Genomic DNA, 19,208 nt, shown 5'->3' with positions numbered 1-19,208 from the left:
TTTAAGTAAGTCCTTAATGTGTGCCTGGCACCGTTCTTGGTGGTTTACGTGTCTTGACATTAGAAATTAGAATTCATCTATTCTCAGAACAACCTTGTCCCCGTTTGGCAGGGGAGGAGACTAAGGCATAGAGACATTAAATGTCCTCAGGGTCATACAGCTAATGCATAGCTGAGTGGGGGGTGGTTGCTGCGGAGGCCATGGTTTTAGCGCCCGCCTGCCACAGTGATGTGCTCCGAATTAAGGGCCATTCCCGCGTATGCACCCAATACCTTGGTCCTAAAGTTCGCAGCGAGCGTAGCCCTTGCGTGTTTGACAACAAGGAGGGAAGTAGGTTCGGGGCAGGGTGTTTTGATCTGGGAGAGCAGTGAGTCCAAGGAAGGGTTAGAGGCTGGGATTGAAGGAGTGGCCATCTGTGAAGCTGGAATGTGGAGTGGGGCTTTAGGGGGTGGACAGCAGAGGTGACAGAAGATGGGAAAAGAAAAGCAAGTTGGAGCCAGATTGCGGAGGGCTGTGAATCCTTTGTGTTAAGATTTTATCTGAGAGAGAGAGAGCACAAGCAGGGGGAGTGGCAGGCAGAGAGAGAAACAGGCTCCCTACTCAGCAGGGAGCCTTGTGCGGGCCTCCATCCCGGGACTCTGGGATCTTGACCTGAGCCACGGGCAGCTGCTTAACGGACAGAGCCCCCAGGCACCCCGTGGCCGTGAATCTTTATTGCACTTGATAACATTCCTTATCCCTTTACATATTAACTCATTTAGGGATTTTTGCTCATTATTTCTATGTTCATAGATAAGCCAGTTGAGGCACAGAGAAGTGAAGGAACTGACCCAGGGTCACACCGCCAATAAGTGGTAGAACTGGCTTCATACCCCGGCATCTGCACCACTGTTTGTGGGGTTCTTTGCCAATACCTGGCTCTCCCTGTGGGCTTCGTTCACCTCTGTGTCCCCATAGCTGGGCACCATGCCTAGCATGTAATAAGACTCCATAAACATGTCAAGGGAATTGGTAAATGAAGAGCTTGACTTTGCTGGCCCGAAGGTCTTAGACTGTATGTTGGGCAAGAAGGTGCAGAGGTAGACTAGCTGTGGCTGGAGGGGCTCATACTCCCTAAATTTTCCCTGTTCCTGGTCTTTTCTTCATTCATGAGTATGTGATTCTGGGGACACACGTGTGATGGGCTGAGGGTCACCGAGCTGTATGCCATTTGAGGCTCTGAGCTAGCTAAGAGGTGAACTGGCCTGTGAGAGCCTCAGTATCTCTCTTCCCCTGTGGGCTCAGTGGCAGAATAAAGGATCAGCCCTGCTGTTCATGCTACGGTGACATTCTCTCTACTCCCCTAGGGGCAGGAGTATACAGGTACTAGGAATATGGGATGCCAGTAGTCAGCAGATATATTTCTATCCTTACCGTGTGCCAGGAATTGGAGATAAGACAGATACAGTTCCTGTCCTCATGGAACATATGTCCATTTGTGCAAACGGATACTCATTGATTCCCCCAAAAGGCACAAAGTGTTTGCTCTTGTGCAAAGTGCCATGGGGATGAAGTTTGGCAAATGTGTTTGGTCTGGGGGCTAGAGAAGAAGGGGTGATGGAGCTGAGGCCACACGATGAGCAGGATATTAAAAGGTTGAAGAGGCTGAAGACAGAGGACTGTCCAGTTGGAGAGAATGGCACGTGCAAAAGTCCTGGGGTCAGAGGGAGAAATGGAGGAGTTGGTCTCTGTGGCTGAGGAAGAGGGAGGAAAGAGAGGAGGAGAGCGGGACAGCAATAAGGGCAGAGGGCTGACCCTGTAGGACCTTGAGCTTCAGGGTGAGCGGGTTTTGTTTTGTTTCTTTTGGCATTCCCAAACGTGGGTTTTAAAACTTTTTTTGTGCCACAGGCCCCTTTCTCCTTTGCCAGTCAGGTCTGACGATCATGTTCCTAACATAAATACAAAGGATCACAACGGAAACCAGTCATACACACACGTACATATGTGAAGATTTTGTGATGACGTCTGTGTTTTTACTTGAGCTTTAATTTAAATATAGTAAAACTCACTTTCTTTTAAATACAAGTTCATGAGTTTTGACAAAGCCACACTGTCAGGTAACTACCAGCTGCATAGTCGAGATCTAGAACAGTCCCATTGCCCTAAAAAGTTCCCTCGTGCTGCCCCCGCTGTGTGGTCAGCCCCTCCCTCCACGGCCCCATGCCCTGGCAACCGTGGGTGTGTTTTCTGCCCCTGTCACTTTGCCTTTTCCAGAATGTCACATGAATGGCGCCCTGCTGCCTGGGGCTGTGTGAGGCTGACTTCTCAGACCTGCTGTTCAGCCCCGTTGTGTGTGTCCAGAGGTGTTTGTTAGTTTAGTCGTTCTGTGTGTTTGATGGTATGGTTTCATCACACGTTGTCATCCATTGTTCAGTCGCAGGGCACCGGGTTTGGAAAACCAACTGCATAAAAACACAGTTAGCAAATGATTAAAAAAGTAAAAACATACGTGCATTTCAAATCAAGGTCTACCAGCAGGTAGGATGCCTCCTTAATTTCCAAGTCGTGATGACCGTATATGATCGTGGGGGACATCTTCACCTGTATATTTTCAGATACAATTTCTAATGGTGACAGAGCCCCAGGGACCACTAATGCTGTGTGGTTTATTGCCTTCACTTAATGACCGGTGGTGCTGATTTGAGGGAGAGTGAGGATGTGATTGTTTTCCTATCCAAGTTCACGGACCTCTGGGTTCTAGCCACAGCCTGTCCTTGCACCCCAGGTTAATACCCCCAGTTTTAAAGGGAGACGTTTGGAGCAAGGGTGTGGCATGTCTGGCTCTGTGTATTGAAAAGCCGAGGAGTGGAGAACAGATTGGATTATTGGAGCAAGAGGTGAAGCTGGGAAGCAGTGGGGGGCCCATGGGGTCACCCAGAACAAGGGGAGGGAGCTGGGGCCAGGGTGAGCAGTGGACGAACTGAGGATCGGCCTTGGTGGCAGAGGCAGTGCCAGTTGCTGATGGGTTAAATGTGGGAAGTGAGGGAGATGGGGGGCCCCCCAGGAGGATGGATGAGGACAGACAAGCGGATGTGCTTCTGGGGAGTAAGGGCAGGTGCTGTGGGTGACCTTTAGCTCCTCGGAAGTCTGCCTCATGACCAGCTTTGGGGATTCTCCTGAGGCCAGCTTTGCTTGTCAGGGGAATGGCCGCGGCCTTTCTCCGTCTTTTGAGAAAAAGCCGTCTTATTGCTTATTTTCTCTCCCTGATCGTTAAGTCGTGTGTGAAATGGAGTAATAGCTTCAGATATTAGGAATGAAATAAAATCCCAGCTCCCCCCACCCTCTGTCATTCTAATAAAGTTCCTTGCAGATGAGATGTATAAATATAGGCAGATAACAGAACCTTTATCTCCTATGAAAGAGAACAGATTTCACTGTTGCCCGAGGGACAATAATTAGTCTCTGTCAGGGCTGGGACTACCTGTAAATGAAGGGTCGGCCCCCTGCCTGTTTTTGTAAATAAAGTTTTATTGGTGCTCAGCCATGCTCATTCATTCAGGAAAAAGCGGGCCTCTCTCTTGTAAACTGAGCTTCCCTCCACTTTGCCATCCTATCCCAGATCTATACACGGTCTCCTTAAATTCCCACCACTTTCACGTTAGGTGCTATATATAGTCCTCTCTCTTTTGCAGACGAGGCAGCGGAGGCTCAGAGAAGTTCAGTGACTTGTCCAGGGTCACCCAGCAAGGCAAGAGCAGAGCTGGTACGGGAGCCCACTCCTCCCCGGGCTGTTTTTTGGTGCCACTGAGCTGAGGGCAGCCCTACTCCAGGACTAACATCTTCCAGGACTATGGGGGCCTGGTCTTCTGACAACTCCTATTGTATGTTTCACTCTTGCAGCTGCTTGCTACCTTTTTAATTCAACTCGAGAGAAGGAAGGGAGTCCAGTCCTCGGGGATCATGCTCACTTTCTGGCTTGTAGCCCTACTGTGTGCCCTTGCCATCTTGAGATCCAAAATCATGACTGCCTTAAAAGAGGTAAGTGGTGGCCTTATTCCACATCTTTTTTTTTTTTTTTTAAGATTTTATTTATTTATTCGACAGAGATAGAGACAGCCAGCGAGAGAGGGAACACAAGCAGGGGGAGTGGGAGAGGAAGAAGCAGGCTCATAGCGGAAGAGCCTGATGTGGGGCTCGATCCCATAATGCCGGGATCACGCCCTGAGCCGAAGGCAGACGCTTAACCGCTGTGCCACCCAGGCGCCCCCCCCTTATTCCACATCTTACTGCAGTGGCCCCTTGGAAGAGATGCTTGCTCCTTGCAGCTTATGTGGAAATTGTGCATTGCTATGGGAACTAGAGGTTGGGTGCTACCTGGGCCCAGCTTCTTTACCAGGGATTTCCCTAGCTCATCCAGACTTTGTTCTAGAACCTTCTTTCCTCAGGGCCCCACTTACTTGGGTAGCTTCAGGGGCCCATGTGGATTCTCCAGAGGTGGGAGCCATGGGCAAATGCACCCCACCCTCTGAGCCTCTGTCAGCCGTGAACAGCAAGGCAAGTCAGCTCTAGATCTCATCAGTCTGGAACAGAGCTGAGTGGGGAGTGGTGTTTGCAGAGCGGCTGCCCCCCTATGGGACCCGATACCTGTCCCTGTGTTACCTCAGTGCCAGCAGCCAGCACTCTGGCTAAGAAGTCGTTCCCATTGGCTGCCATACGCCGCTCCTGGGAACTCGGAGGAGTGTGCTTTTTCAGACGCTACCTGCTACCCTGCTGTTCTCCGCCTCCTTCCAGCTAGTCAGTAACTGAACCTTTATTCAGCCCCTGCAGTGTTCAGTATGGATGGTGTTTAGTACTGAGGGTAGCCGACATTTATTGAGGTCATGTTTCCAAGGTGCCAGGCAGGGACTAAGGTTTTTTTTCATGAGTAATCTTATTGACTGCTCACAATTACTCTGACGGGGTTTCTGAGCCTCAGCACTCATTGACGTTTTGGGCCGGAGATGCCTTTGTCGTAAGGGGCTGTCCTGACCTTTGTAGGATGTCGTGGAGGGGAGGGGAGCATGGCATCCCTGGCCTCCACTCACTGGGTTCCCCGGGAGGCAAAATCGCCCCCGACTGAGAACCGCCGATTTGTTTATAGACGGGAAAACTGAAGTGCGGAGAGGTTGAGTGAGTTGGCAACATCCGGGGGCTGGTATGAGCGGAGCCAGGCCTTGAATGTGGGCCTGCTTCATCCCCACGCCCGAGCCTCCCTTCACCACGTGGGCCGCCCTCACCGGGCATCCGGGACTGCACTGTGATTTAACCCCCTCTCTTCTGTTGGGGGAGGTGGCTCAGGGCAGGAGGGCTTGTTCCTGGGTCTGCTGCCTGCTCCCCCGGCCTCGGCAGGCTGCTTCCAGAAAGTGATCTTCTCTTCCTTGGCTTACGTTTAGGATGCTGAAATCGACGTGTTTCGCGATGTCACTTTCTACATTTACTTTTCCCTCGTGCTGATGCAGCTCGTGCTGTCCTGCTTCTCGGACCGACCGCCCCTGTTCTCTGAAACCATCCACGACCCCGTAAGTGTGATCAGAGACGTGTGTGTGCACATGCGTGTGAAAATACTGCACCTTGCCAGCTCTTGTGGATTAGACATCTGTTCTGTGCCAATATCGTCCACCTGGGATCTCATTCCATCTTCCCCAAAGGCCCAGAGAGAGGTCCTATCATTGTCCCATTCCACAGATGGAAAAACAGAGGCCTAGCTGTGGCTAGGAGGACTTAAGGAGGGAATCGGATTCATAATTGTAAACTGCTGTGTCTTGCAGGCATGTAGGTTTTCTCATTTGATGGACATAGTGTTTTTAGAACATGTGAGCAAACATTTAAAAGTTAGGAAATTTCCCATAAATTGTAACTATGCAGGTTTTCTAGAAAAATGAGAAGTTCTGACAGTGTTAGGACCATTATCCCCCACAGCAGCAGTTTGACCTCAGCTGGGGTGCGTGGCCCTACTAAAGTACTGCAATCCCCACCACTCCCTCTTGCACTATATAATCTTGCTTCCTTCTTTTGCTGTCTGTGTCAGGCCCCTGAGGGATTTGAGTTGGTCTGTTCTGTCAGTTTGGGGCACATGGAAATCCTGTATGTACCCATGGATGTGAGTGGGTGGGGTGGAGATAGGGCCAGTGTTCTAGCTGGTGAAATAAAAGGGAACATAGTCCTTTCCTGTTGCTGCTTCTGTTCTTCCTTCCTGTTTCCCTCTCTTCCTTTCTCCTTCCCCCTCTCCCTCCTTCTCCCCCTTCTTCCCTCCCTCCCTCTGTCCAGTGCCACGTGCAAGGCCCCAATCTGGGCGCAGGGCTGTGGTAGTGAATAAAGCAGTTCTTACCCACCTGAGGCCTGTGTTGTCATGCGGGTAGGTGGGGGTGTGGACAAATAGTAACCCAGGAGCTCTAAGTATTGTCAGTTAGGTGGCAGTAAATCCTGTGGAGGAGAAGAAAGCATGGAAAGGAAATTGATATGTTGGTTGAAGGTCATGGGTAGTTACGATGTGATAGGAGCCATCAGGGAAGGCCTCCCTCATGAAACCTCACTGGAGCAAGGGAGTGAGCTGAGTGAATACCCAGAGGAAGAGTGGTCCAGGCAGAGGGGTGGCAAGTGCAAAGGCCCTGGGGCAGGAGCTGCCATGAAATGTCAAGGGAACAGCAGGAAACGCCGGTATGGCTGGAGCAGTGGGAGGCCAGAGACAGCCAAGACATGGCATCTCACAGGTGGGGACAGTTGCCTGTGTTTGCCTGAGCCACTGGATTTTAGTCTGAGTGGGAGGGGAACCTGTGGAGCATTTATTTGACACTTTGTTTGTGGTTAGTCAGCTGTTAACTGGTGAAATTGCAGCGAGAGCAGTTTTCAGCTGCTGTGGTTCTGTTGGGTTTGGCCTGCGCCTCAGCAAAAGGCCGAGGCTGCCTTTGTGGGTGATGAAGGCACCTGTGGGGAATCGGCTCGGAAGAGGTTGACACTTGCGAACGTGTTTGTTGAAACCCGTGTCCCAGTATGTGTTCTGAGAGGCCCCAATCTTGGACTTCCCTGCTCAAGGAGGAGTGGTGTTGGAGAAATTTGCAAAGTGTGTGTGTGCTTGTGTGTGTGTGTGTGTGTGTGTGCGTGTTTGTGCACATAGCTGTCTGTGCGTGTTTGTGTGTGTGTGTGCGTGCGTGTATTTATGTTCATGTGTTTGCACGAAAATGTGTTTGTGTGCATGTGTGCGTTTGTGTGTTCTTGTGCGTGTGTGTGTGCTTGTGTATAAAGTTCACAAGGGCAGTGACCATGCCTGGGGCACCCACTGGAACCCAGCTCACGCTTGGCAGGAAGGACGGGCTCTGACATCTACGGCTGTTGGATCCCCTGTACATCAGTGTTTGCGTACCTGGGTGTGGGTGTTTGTCAGTGGCGTGTCCCTATCAGGAAACTTTTATTAAATGTCAGGCTCTGCTGGGGAGCTGGAGAGCACACAGGACGAGTCATCCTCACCTGAGTGGGTGCAGACCCTGAGCTGCTCTGAGGGTAAACTGAGCCCGGGGAAAGCTGGCAGGGCGACCTGGAGCTCACCTGGCTCCCCAGGCTCCCTGTAACACCTGAAAACCTGCCTTCCAGAGGGGACTGTCTCAGATGCTCTATGGGGGAGGGAGTTTCTGATTTCTGGTTCCCTCTGGGGATTTGAGTAAGTTCCTTTTGCTTCTTTCCTGGATGCTCGCAGAGCTGGCTTCTTCCTCCCGTTGTACTTTCTGCGTTCCCAGCAGCCGGGGCTGGGGCCTGCTTTGCCGCACCCGGGCAGCTGGAGGCTGGGCTTGCAGGGGCCGGGGACACCCTGACTCTTGTCCCGAGCCATTCTTTTTATTAAGAATCTAAGCTTAGAGAAGATGGTCGGCCTGTTAGACTCTAACTTAACCCTAAATCTGATGGTGGAAGCAACACGGTGTGACGGAAGAGGAGCCCCCTGTTGGAGTTGGGTAGACCCGGGCTCCCTTTATCCCTTCAACGGACATTCATTAAGCACCTGTTGTATACTGTGCTTGGTTCCGGGGACTCAGCGGGGTGTGAGGTCGGTGTGGTTCGTGTCTTACTACAGTTATCTACTACTTATAACAAACCACCCTGAATTTGGTTCCATAAAACAATAGCAGTGTATTATCAGGTTTCATAGTGCTGGGTGTTGCCCGGGCTCAGCTGGGCGGCTCCCCTGTGGGGTCTCTCCGACAGTAACCAGCCTCACTCCTGTGTCTGGTGGTTAGCGCTGGCCCCCGGCCCGAGCCTCCAATGGACTTGACGGTCCATGTCTTTGTAGCCTGGGTGAGGTCACGGTGCGGTGGCTCGCGTCTCAGGACGAGTGTTTCCAGACAGAGAGCCAGGTGGAAGCTGTGTCACTGCTTATGACCCAGTCCTGTCCCATAGTGTCACTGCTGCCACACTCTCTCGATGGAGGCCATCCCAAAAGTCGGCCAGGGTTCAAGGGGTGGGGACACAGCCCCCACCTCTAGATGGGGGAGAGGTCAGCTCTTGTCATAAGAAGAGCTCATGGGATGGCCGATGATGTCTGGCTGTCTTTGGACAGTGCAGTCTACGGGGTATCTTCAGGAAGCTTGTGGCCTCGCAGGGGACAGTCATCGAACGGGCGAGTGGACAAACAGCCGTGTAACTCCAGTCGAGATGAAGCCTGGGAAGCCTGAGAATCAGGATCTGTGACTTAGATTTGTGACTTCAGGCAAGTCCCTCCTCCTTCCGGAACCTCAGTGCCACCTTCTTGAAAATGGGTTGAGGCTGCATTTGGTGCTCGCCACAGCCCCTTCACGCTGGGATCTGAGGCCTGTGATCAGCAGGGGAGGACACTGGCGGGTGCTTTCTCGGCCTGTATCCCGAGCACCCTCAGGGTTTGCATCACAGTGGAGCCCTGAAGATGCGGAGAGTCTAGCCCAGCTGCTCTCCTGAGGTCGGAGCCTCGGTCATATGCTGCTTGTCCTTGGAGGGAGCGTTCAGCCATGCTTCCGGCGTGGCCGGGATCAGGCGGGGCCTCCAGGGGAGCTGGCAGCGCTGGGCTTCTCTGGGCTCTCTCCTGCTGAGTCACCGAAGCCGGCGTCCTCCCCAGCTGGCCCTGTGCCCTCTGCATGACTCAGATGTCTTTTCTGGCCCGGGTTTTTTGGTGGGGTTGCTCCCCTCTCTCCTCCAGGCCCTGGGCTGCCTGGAATTTGGGAGTGGCTGACCAAGCCTCACAGGGCTCCCCTGGGGTTCCTGTCCAGCCCCAGCCTGTGATCCTTCAGCTTGCTGGCCCTGAGGCCCCTGCTTAGGGTGGGGCAGGTGGAAGGAGGGTGTTTCCGTTTGCACTTGGAGGCATCAGAGGCAAACGTGGTCATACCGTAGACCCCCCCCACTTCTGAAAGTGGGGTCTTCGGACCAGCTGCATCAACAGGCCCCAGGTGCTGTTAGAAATGCAGAGTCTTGGGCCGACTGAGCCCTGCTGGGTCAAAGTCTCATTTTAACAAGATCCATGGGTGGTTCACAGTAGAAAAGTGTGGTTTAGCACGTTTAGGAAAAGTGCTCCGCTCATTTGGCGTAAGAGGTAATTTTACCCCTGTCCATAAATGGAGTATATCCCCCCTCCCCAGGTATTTTGCTGGGAACATGTCAAACTCACAGAAAAGTTGAAAGAATGACACAGCACCCATCTACTCACCAGTCTGATTTCACTGTTAACATTTTGCTAACCTTGCTTGATCACGTGTCTGGCCGGCCAGCCGACCAGCCCGCCAACCGGCTAAATTTTTTTGGTATCTCAAACTTACTCCAAAGTCCTTAGTATCCTTCCCCCAAGCACTTCACCGTGCAAACCATTAGCTAGAGTTCCATGTCTGTGTAACAGTTCTCTCGTATTTCCTTAAAAAGCAGGATTTACGTAATGAAATTCCTGAGTGTGAAGTGACCGTTTGACGTGTGCTGACAAATGAGTAATCCAAGCCCCTATCAAGATCTAGAATATTACCAGGACCCCAGAAAGTTCCCTGCCGCCCCTCCTGGTCCGTCTCTACCCCACACACCCCAGAGGCAGCCACAGAGCTTGGACTGTTTAGGAAAGCGTCATAAACCCCGTGTTTAAGGCTTTTCTCCTTTATGCTGTTGGTCGTTAGTAATTCATTGTCATGTGGGGCTGGGGGTGGTGCCCGGTGCTCAGCCAGACTCTGAGGACTGAAATCAACAAACTTGACCATCGAGGAGAGGGCTGTGGGCTCGCCAGTGGGCTCTGAGGCAGGGAAGTGCTGGGGGCGGAGGGGCCGGAGGAGGGGTTCCCAACTCAGCCTGGGGCTCCAGGGCCAGCGTCCGGGGGAGGAGGGGCCCGCGTCCAAAAAGTGAGAGGCATCGGCCAGGCCAATAAGGCTGCATGGGAAGGTGCTCCCGGCAGAGGACTGAGCATGTGCAGAAACCCCCCCATATAAAGGAACTTGTGGGTTTTGGGAGCTGCGTGGTCTGCTTGGCTGGGCTGGAAGGGCCAGGGAGCCGAGTGTGCAAAGTCAAGGAGAATTGTGTGTCACCGTGAGGACTCACGATCTTGACCTGATGGAAGATTCTCAGTGTGGGGAGTGACATGTTCAGGTTGGAGGTGTTTTGGAGGACCCCCCCCCCGGCTGAAAGGAGGGGGTGCGTGGGACATGGAGAGGCTAGTGGCACTTAACAGCCATTCCAGCAGCGCAAGTGGGTTGGGAGGGAGGCTGAGCTGGACAGCAACCCTCTATGTTGGTTTATTTTTATTTATTTATTTATTTTTTAAACTTAGTCCTTTCGAAGCATCTGGATGAGGCAGGACTGTGAGTCTCCCTTCATTGTACAGGTGAGAATACAGAGGGCCAGAGTGGTGGCGTTCACAAGGCTGGATCAGAAGCCCTTCTCTTGGGTTAGCTCACCGGAGCGTGCATCACCTGGGAGGCCTGGTACACCATGGACCACTGAGCCCCACCCCCAGAGTCTGCGTCAGTAGATCTTGGTGGGACCCAGGCTTTTGCTTTTCTAACGGATTCCCCAGGCACCGTGTCTCCTGGTGGGGGGGGCCACATTGGAGCACCCCTGCCCTGAGCTGTCCTGCTGTATCACGCACCCCCTTCCTGCTGGGTGTGAAGGCAGTGCAGAGTGGGAGTTAACCAGCAGGAAACAAAAAAAAAAGCAGAATCAACACCAGAAAAGCGGTGCAGGGATCCAGAGACGGTGTGACAAGAAGGCCAGAGTGCTGAAGGACCCAGACAGCGTCCCCAAACTGCCTGGTGTGAGCTCATGAATGACTGGTCCTCGAAGAACCAGTGCCTGGGGCTATTGTACCAAATTGGTTTAAGCCACATGGTTTCTGCCAAATCAGCCAGTGCCAGATACAGATGCCAAAGAATGCGGCTTTCTCCGTACGTTGCATAAATCAGACTTTCTTCTCCCTCTGCCCTTCATTCAGGGCTTGTCCGAACTTTTCTCCTTTCTGAGTGAATGGGGGACCCGGTAATAAGTCTCCCCCATCCTGGCTTGGGAGCTACTCTGCTCCAGCCTCTGTGGCTGGGATGCCCGGAGCTGGCAGCTTTGAGAATGTTTTGCTTGGTTTCAGTTGAACAGGATATCATCTGGGTTCTCATCCAGCACCCATGCCCTTTGTTCTTCTTTAGTTAGCAGTTCTTGGCTACTTCAGAATTCGAATTGTCTATGATCATAGAAGGCCTTCAGTGTCAGATAGGGACTTCCAGAAACCAGCTACCAAACTTAGAGGTTTCCTTCTCTGTGCTGGTGACGTGGGCCTTCTGTCGGCCTGGTGTGGCTTCTCATAATCTGAAAATCCCTGTTTGGATCCAAAGGAGGGAGGAGGCGAATTGGACAAAGCTCTTGGAGCATGCAAATTAGGAACTGTGAAATGGTCTTGTAAACAATGCGATCTCATTGCATTTGCTGGGAGAATTTTCTCGCAGCAGCTGGGATTTTCACTGGCCAGAGTGAGGATTAATCTTTTCCCTCAGGGCTATCGTTTCTTATAGTCTCAGGGGTACGACTCCGTTTGTATATGGGAGGGTGGAAAGGGAATGAATTTGCCTTCGATTCCACAGTCAAAATGTTGCTTCGTTCCTGCCCGATGGCTGGAGTTGCCTAATTTTGAGAGAATGCCAGGATTTGGGGACCTCGCCTGTTGTGCATGTGCCTAACACCCTGCTGTTCGCTCCGTGTCGCCTTGCAAATGAGAAAAAGACATTGTACCCTGTGTGGGTGGATGAATTGGGGCACGGCCCTGCCTCCTTTGGGCTGATGCAGCCCCTTACAGGCACGGGACTTGGCGGGGGGGTCTCATTGAGGTGGACACAGGCTGCATTTCGGCCCCCACCTGCCCCTCCACTGGGCATCTCTGCAAGGTCTGTAACTCGCACAGCGATGTTCCACGTTGATGCCGAGACTGAAAGACCAGGTTTGGAGGCAAAAGGCCGTCATTTGAGCTCTGGTTTTATGCCTTAGTGACCTTAGTGACCCCTGTTTCAGGGTGTTGTGAGCTGTGATGTGAGCAGGGCTTAGCCTAGCCAGCTCTCTTTGTAAGGAGCCAGACAGTAAATATTTCAGGCTTTGCTGACCACGTAGTTTGTGTTGCAACTACTCACGTCTGCCGTCGTGGCTCAGGAGCGGACGTAGACAGTATGTAAATGAGCGGGCATCGCTGTGTGCCAATCACACTTTATTGACCAGCAGCCAGCCTGTGGGCCTTTCTTTGCCAGCCCTTATGGAAGGCATCTGGCACGGTGCTTGGTGTGTCGTGGGGCTGTGAGAAATAGAAGACATTATTATTGTTTCAGATTTTAGTATTAATACTGTGTCTTCCAGCTTTCACTGTGTGCCAGGTACATGTTAAGGAATCTTAACGTGCTTCATCTCATTTAATCTCATCACCAGGTACTTTGGCTAAGGTTCCACAGCTGGTAAGTGGCCGGCCTGGGATTCAGAGCCTCCCTCTGACCTCCTTGCTGTTGGCCACCTCCCGCGTAAGCAAGTCCCCCATCTCTCTCTGTCACCTTCATTTCTCTTCTCTGTTGTGGCGCTCCCGTTGATCCTTATATATTTATTCCCGTTGGCTTGCTAATTGCCCATCCCCCCCCCACCCCGCGCTCCCCCCACCCCCAGGTGAGAAGCGTTATCAGGTGGGGACCTCGCTGTCTTGTCTCATGCATAGCTCTGTCCCCAGCCCTGAGCTACCTCCTGGCATCTAAGTAGGCCCTCCGTAAATATTTGCTCAAGAAATAAATGAGTCATTGTCAGCTGTGTCCCACCCCCTTTCCACTTCCCCTTCCCCGCTGGGACCCCACCTTGTCACACTGGGGTGGAACTGGGCTGCAGTTGAGGAGCATTTGAGATTGACCTGATAACCCACCCACCACCAGCCTCCAGAGCAAATGGCACCGCCTCCCCTGAGAATAATGTTGCCGCCCTGGGTTGGAAAAGCTCCAGCTTACAGCACAGTCCCACAGACTTATTTCGCTTGTCCCTCCTAGCAGTCGTGTGAGGTCGGCTGAGCAGCCACACGCACCACTCCCATCTCCCAGATTCGAAACCGAGGCTTTGAGGTGGAGGGACGTGCCCCAGGTCGTTCAGCGAGAAAATGGCATCCCGGGGATTTGAAACCTGGCTCCAAAGTCTGAACTTACTCTCCTTTAGGTTGGTCTGGAACACAGGTCTTTGAGGCAAACAGCATCTGATTTCCTTATTATAAATCTCCTGAGGCCAGGGCCCCAGCCCAGAGGCACCGATCTAAGCTGGCATGGGGTGGGACCCTGGCCCACCCGTGTTCCTCAAGCTCCACAGGTTGGAATCCGGCGCAGGCAGGACTGGGAACCTCCTGACACCCCCGTGGCCCCAGAGTGGAGCCCGGTGGTTCTGGGCCCATGATGCGGGTTGGCGTCACTGGGGAAGCTTGTCATTTAGCTTTTTATGCTGGAAGCTTCCCCACATGTACAGAAGTAGACAGCAGCGTATAACAGACGCACCTCACTGTGGAGACACTTCAGTACATATCTCTGAAAGATAGGGATTTAAACATATCTAGTAACTTTTTATTTTGAAATAAACGTGACTTACCAAAGGTTGCAGAAGTAGTAGAATTCCTGTCTGCCCTTCGCCCAGCTCTCCCCAGTGAGAATATCTGAAAGATAAGGATTTTAAGTAGTATAACAGTGACTCCGCTCTCTGGCCTAAAAGCATTCATAATAATTGTTGGGTATCGCCAGGTATTCCAATAATCCACTGTGGTTGCAAAATGGCTCATTGTCTTAATATTCTGTCATTCATCCTTCGTGTATTAGCTGGACTATTTTTTAGGCGAGGAGGGGCCAAGAGGGAGAGGGGGAGAGAGAATCTCAAGTAGGCTCCGTACCCAGTGCAGAGCCCTATGCGGGCCTTGATCTCATGACCCTGAGATCATCACCTGAGCCGAAATCAAGACTTGGACGCTCAACCCACGGAGCCACCCAGGTGTCCCGGTTGGACTATTTCTATGCAGACACTTCCCCTCATCTCTTTGGTCACCCTGCAGTGAAGTTCATTTAGAAAACGTGGAGAACACGCTTGTCTCCTGCCCTTTCCCTGTTTTCTAGACGGCGGCTTGGTTCACGTGCATCTTTTCATGAACGGCACCAAGGGGTTGCCTTTTGTTTTTCGGTGTCATTGTGAGAATGTGTCTTTAAACATATATGATCGTCACAGTCCCTTCTACTTACTTTCCTGATCGAGGCTCACATCATCCCTTTTCGGGCAAGTTCGGGGCCACTTCTGGTTGTTTCTGAGGCCTTTTGACTCCACACGTCTTTAGCTTCCTTGGTATATCAGGTGTGACAGGACATTCGAGGCTTACCTGGGACATTTCCTGCCAAACCACTTTGCCAAGGAGACTCTGGGAGTGAAAAACAAACAGAAAAACTTGATGCCCTCGTCCCACCCCAAACCAGCTTGATCGGAATCTCTCGGAGGTGGGGACCAGGTGTGGTGTTGTTTGTAAAACACCTGCATCCTGGATGGAAAAGCACTCTGGTAGAACGTGTGCGCTTGCCCAGCTCTCCAGTGCGGTCTCTGAAAAATGCTGGAATGCGGAGCGGCCTCCTCTGTTAGAGACCTCATCACTGCATGGTGCCCCCCCCTTCACGAAAGCGTGTATTTCACAATATAGACCTGAATGTATCAATGTGGAAAGTTGGCCCTCGGGTGTGGTCTCAGAAGCTCCATGCTGACATCCCTTTCCTGGTGTGTGTGTGTGTGTGTGTGTTGTTGGAGCTCATCTCTGTGCCTCTGGGAAAGAGGTTCTGTGAGAGCTTGCTTGGAATGTGTTGATGACTTCCCTTTGCACTTGCAATGAAGACCAAAATCCCTTATATGGCCTCCAGTGTAGACTGCTCAGCTGCCTCTTGGTTCCCGGAGTAGGTTATGCTCCCTTTTGCAGCAGGACCTTTGCACACACTCTCTCGCTGCCGAGACCGCCTTGCTCCTCCCCTTTCCTTGTTTTCCTTCACTCGGTTTTCAGACCCCAGCTCAGGGATACCTTCTCTGACCTTTGTCGGCTGGATCAGCCGCCATCCACTTATCGGCTCTCTTGCTGTGATCTCCCTAAGATACCAGTGACCTCACTGGTGCACTGACCTAGCTTCAGGGGACGATCCTCACTGCAGTTGGGGTTGTGTGTTTGCTCACAGGATCATTTGATTGATGTCTCTTTTTGAAGCCTGTTAGGGGCTCACAGTCTGTGTCCACTGCTTCTAGCTGCGGGAGCCTGGCGAGATCATTCTGTCCCTCTGCTCTTCTGTTTCTTTAACTCCAGAGTGAGGATGATATTTTTAACTACTTAGTAGGATGGTTGCAAAGATTAAATGCGATCATTCGTGTAAAGCACCTAGAACAGAGCTAGCTAGTAGAGAAGTTAGCAGGTGTTACTATTACTCTAATACACTACAGGCCTCCTGAAGGCAGGGTTGTGTCTGCTCAGATTTATATACGTGGTGCTGGACATGTCATAGGTGCTCAGAAAATATTTGTTGAATGAATGAATGAAACAGGAATAATAGTAATTAGCACCCTCATAAGGTTCTGCGAGGATATAGGATAATGCTGGCACTTTGTAGAGTAGTTGGTGTTCAGACAATATTCGTTGAATGAATGATCAGTGAATGAATGGGGTAACGTCGGGGGATATGGGCACACCACAGTCACCGGGTTGTTGTGGGAATGAATATAAGACAGGGCGGGTAGGTGGCACACGGTACCACTTTTGCACATAGTAGACACTCAGGATATATTTCCTGGGTGAAACTGGGGAGCTGCCATGTGTTTCTTTGAAGGTTACTGCAGATCAGGAGAGACACCCTTTAGGGGTGTGAGTCATCAGTGTGAGGGTGACTCCTGGTCCTTTGGAGAGTAAGACCGCTCTGCTCACCTGCTTGTTGCCAAGCGCCGGCATAGATGAGAAGTTTAACTGACCATTTCCTATTTCCTCCCACCCCGTGTGTTCTCTCCACTAGAATCCCTGCCCGGAATCCAGCGCCTCCTTCCTTTCCAGAGTCACCTTCTGGTGGATCACAGGGTAAGGCCAGCCTGGTGCCTTGGGCCCGCTGTCCCTCCATCACCCTTCACCTGTGTGCTGAGCGTGTCTGCCCCGGGCCTGGGGCTCAGACACTGACCTTGTGCCCACGTGCACGGACTTGACGTGCGTGAACCATACACGGTTTACACGTCTGTGCGTGGCTTCACCCAGGGCACTTAGAAGCCGTGCGCTCTTGGCTTTTGGATTTGGGTATTTTTTTCTTTTAATGTCAGGTATAAATACAGTTATTGGCATTGTTTCAGAGAAATAAAATTGCTATTAGAAAAATAATACCCGTGCCCCATAAGAAATGTGGGTGGGTAAGGGAAACATGCATTGACCCACAACCAAAAACACCCGCGGCAACACTCATTTTAAGCTCCCTTCTTGTCCGTTTTTTTCTGCACATTGTCAGCATTCTTACCCAGGATTCTATGAATCTTTCTCCCCCCCATAAGCACTGTTCCTTATCTTTATAAACTTTGCACAGACTTTTTAAAAAATCAGATATTGTTCAAATTAACAGCTAAGGAACATCTCTGGGACAGTTGGGGTCATTTGAGTGTGGTCCGCAGATCATGTCATCCTGGCTTGTATTTCTGATTTTGATGAATCGCTCTCCTCTGTGAGAGCATGCCCTTTTCCTGAATGGGCTACACACTAACATTGAGGTGTGGAGGTGCATAGAGTCCACAGCCTATTCTGAAGGGGTTGGAAAAAAGTCTGTATGTGGATGTTTATACATAGAGACAGAGAATAGTATAGCAGATGTGGCAAAACGTTAGCAGCGGTGAGCTGGGGGAGGGGTAGGTAGGAATTCCTCATACGATTCATGGGATTTTTCTGTAAGTTTGGTATGATTTCAAAACACGTTAAAGTGATAGGTTCACTTTCTATTACGAAAGCGTCCAAACACGTAGAAACACTAGTCTAATCAAGCTCAGTGAACTCATCGCTCGGATTTGACAATTATTAATGCTTTGCCCCACTGAGTCTTAAACACATTTTTTCAAAGTAAACGGAAGCCATTGTCATATCTGTATCCTGAATATTGTGTGTCTTTAAAAAATGAGGCCATGTTCCCTAGGCGACCTAATAGAATTAGCGTTGATGACTTAATGTGCCCAGACGTCCCGTGCATATTGCGATTTTCTCAAGTGAGTGCTGCTGTTCTTGGCAGGGGGCGGTGTGGGCAGCGAGGGTCATCATCCTCTTCCTCCTGACTCTCATCGCCTCCCCCTGGTGTTTTGGCCCCAGGCTGATGGTCCGGGGCTACCGCCAGCCCCTGGAGAGCACTGACCTCTGGTCCCTGAATAAGGAGGACACGTCAGAACAAGTTGTGCCCGTTTTGGTAAAGAACTGGAAGAAGGAGTGTGCCAAATCCAAAAGGTAAGTGCGAGCCTCTTGCCACAGGGGAGAGCCGGGCCCTCTCTAGGACCACCCGGTCACCCCTTTCCTGCCACCATGGCTCGGAATGGTGGCGGCATCACCGCTTACTAGCTTCATGGTCCTGGGTGAGCTGCTTCGCTCTTCCCAGCCATGGTTGGCTCATGTGCAGAATCCAGGAAGAGCCTTCCACGTAGCTAAGGCAGTGGATAGACAAGAAGAGTGAAAGATGTGCGCGGAGCGGCTGTTGATGCTGTTTGCTCGGGCCCTCGGCAAGTGCGTGCCTGGGGCACGCGACCCCACCCTGCCCGAGACAGCAGTCACCTTGCTGGTCGCACTGAGAGCGTCTGGCGTCCTGAGTGTTCTTGCCCTTCTCAGTGTCTTGGCTTCAACACACCAAGCCCGTCACCTGAGCAGGTGTTCTGCCAAAGAAGCCCCCATCAGAGGTGCTTTTGACTAAAGTTTTTAGAGTGGAAGGCACAGAGGGTTCTGTGTAGCCCCTGCCTGCACACGTGCATAGCCTCCTTCATTATCCCCAGCAGAATGAGACATTTGTCGAAATTGAAGAACCTATGCTGACACGTTATGATCACACCTGAGCCCGTAGTTTGTATTATGGTTCACGCTTGGTGTCCTGAATTTTATTTATGTATTGTTTTTGAAGATTATTTATTTATTAGAGAGAAGGTGTGCCTGAGCAGGGGGAAGGGCAGAGGGAGAAGCAGGCTCCCCGCTGAGCAGGGAGCTGGACATGGGGCTCGATCGCATGACCCTGGGACCATGACCTGAGCCGGAGGCAGACGCTTCACCGACTGAGCCACCCAGGAGCCCCGGTATCCTGAGTTTTAGACACTCCTCCCACGTTAGCTGTGTGCCATCGTGTGACCTCTGTCATCAGTTTATTTTGGGAATCAGGCCAGGGCCTCCCCAGCACATACTTGATTTCGTCAGATCTAAGACGTCCTCAGTTATATGAAATAGCATTGTATTACATGCTGGTAAGAAAGTAGAGTGGCTGTAACAGGAGTGTAGGTCATTGACTTAGCGTGTGTCCTGTGTCCAGAGGAGGCATTTGAGAACTTGTGAGTGACATGGGGACAGTAGAGGGTGGTGGTAGGAGCAGAACAAGCAGTGCCTGTCATTACTCCTGTGGTTTTAAGGGGTGGGCCTACTGCTGACCTCTTAGCAGTGGCTGACGATGGTGCCAGCCTGCTGTACGGCGTTTCCCACAGACCAGTTGTCTTTCCAGAAGAAA

At 51.6% G+C, this 19,208-nt stretch overlaps 1 protein-coding gene across 6 annotated transcripts in view; it reads left to right on the top strand.

Annotated features, from left to right (window-relative positions):
• Window positions 1–19,208, top strand: part of ABCC1 (ATP binding cassette subfamily C member 1 (ABCC1 blood group)) — a 129,653-nt gene that overhangs the window by 42,360 nt on the left and 68,085 nt on the right. For all 6 annotated transcript variants that reach the window (XR_015727886.1, XM_045776062.2, XM_045776066.2 and 3 more), the window contains exons 4-7: window positions 3,880–4,017; window positions 5,412–5,537; window positions 16,506–16,567; window positions 17,825–17,956. Coding sequence is in view for 5 of the 6 variants with exons in the window: in XM_045776062.2 (XP_045632018.2) it covers window positions 3,880–4,017; window positions 5,412–5,537; window positions 16,506–16,567; window positions 17,825–17,956 (458 nt within the window). In the remaining variant the exon portion in view is untranslated. The remainder of the gene's footprint in view (window positions 1–3,879; window positions 4,018–5,411; window positions 5,538–16,505; window positions 16,568–17,824; window positions 17,957–19,208) is intronic.

The sequence above is a fragment of the Ursus americanus genome, chromosome 2, assembly GCF_024610735.1.
Source record: "Ursus americanus isolate L20-20 chromosome 2, mUrsAme1.1.p, whole genome shotgun sequence".
In the NCBI taxonomy this organism is placed as follows: domain Eukaryota; kingdom Metazoa; phylum Chordata; class Mammalia; order Carnivora; family Ursidae; genus Ursus; species Ursus americanus.
The sequence above is the reverse complement of the archived record's forward strand: the minus strand, read 5'-3'. Positions and strand labels throughout refer to the sequence as shown.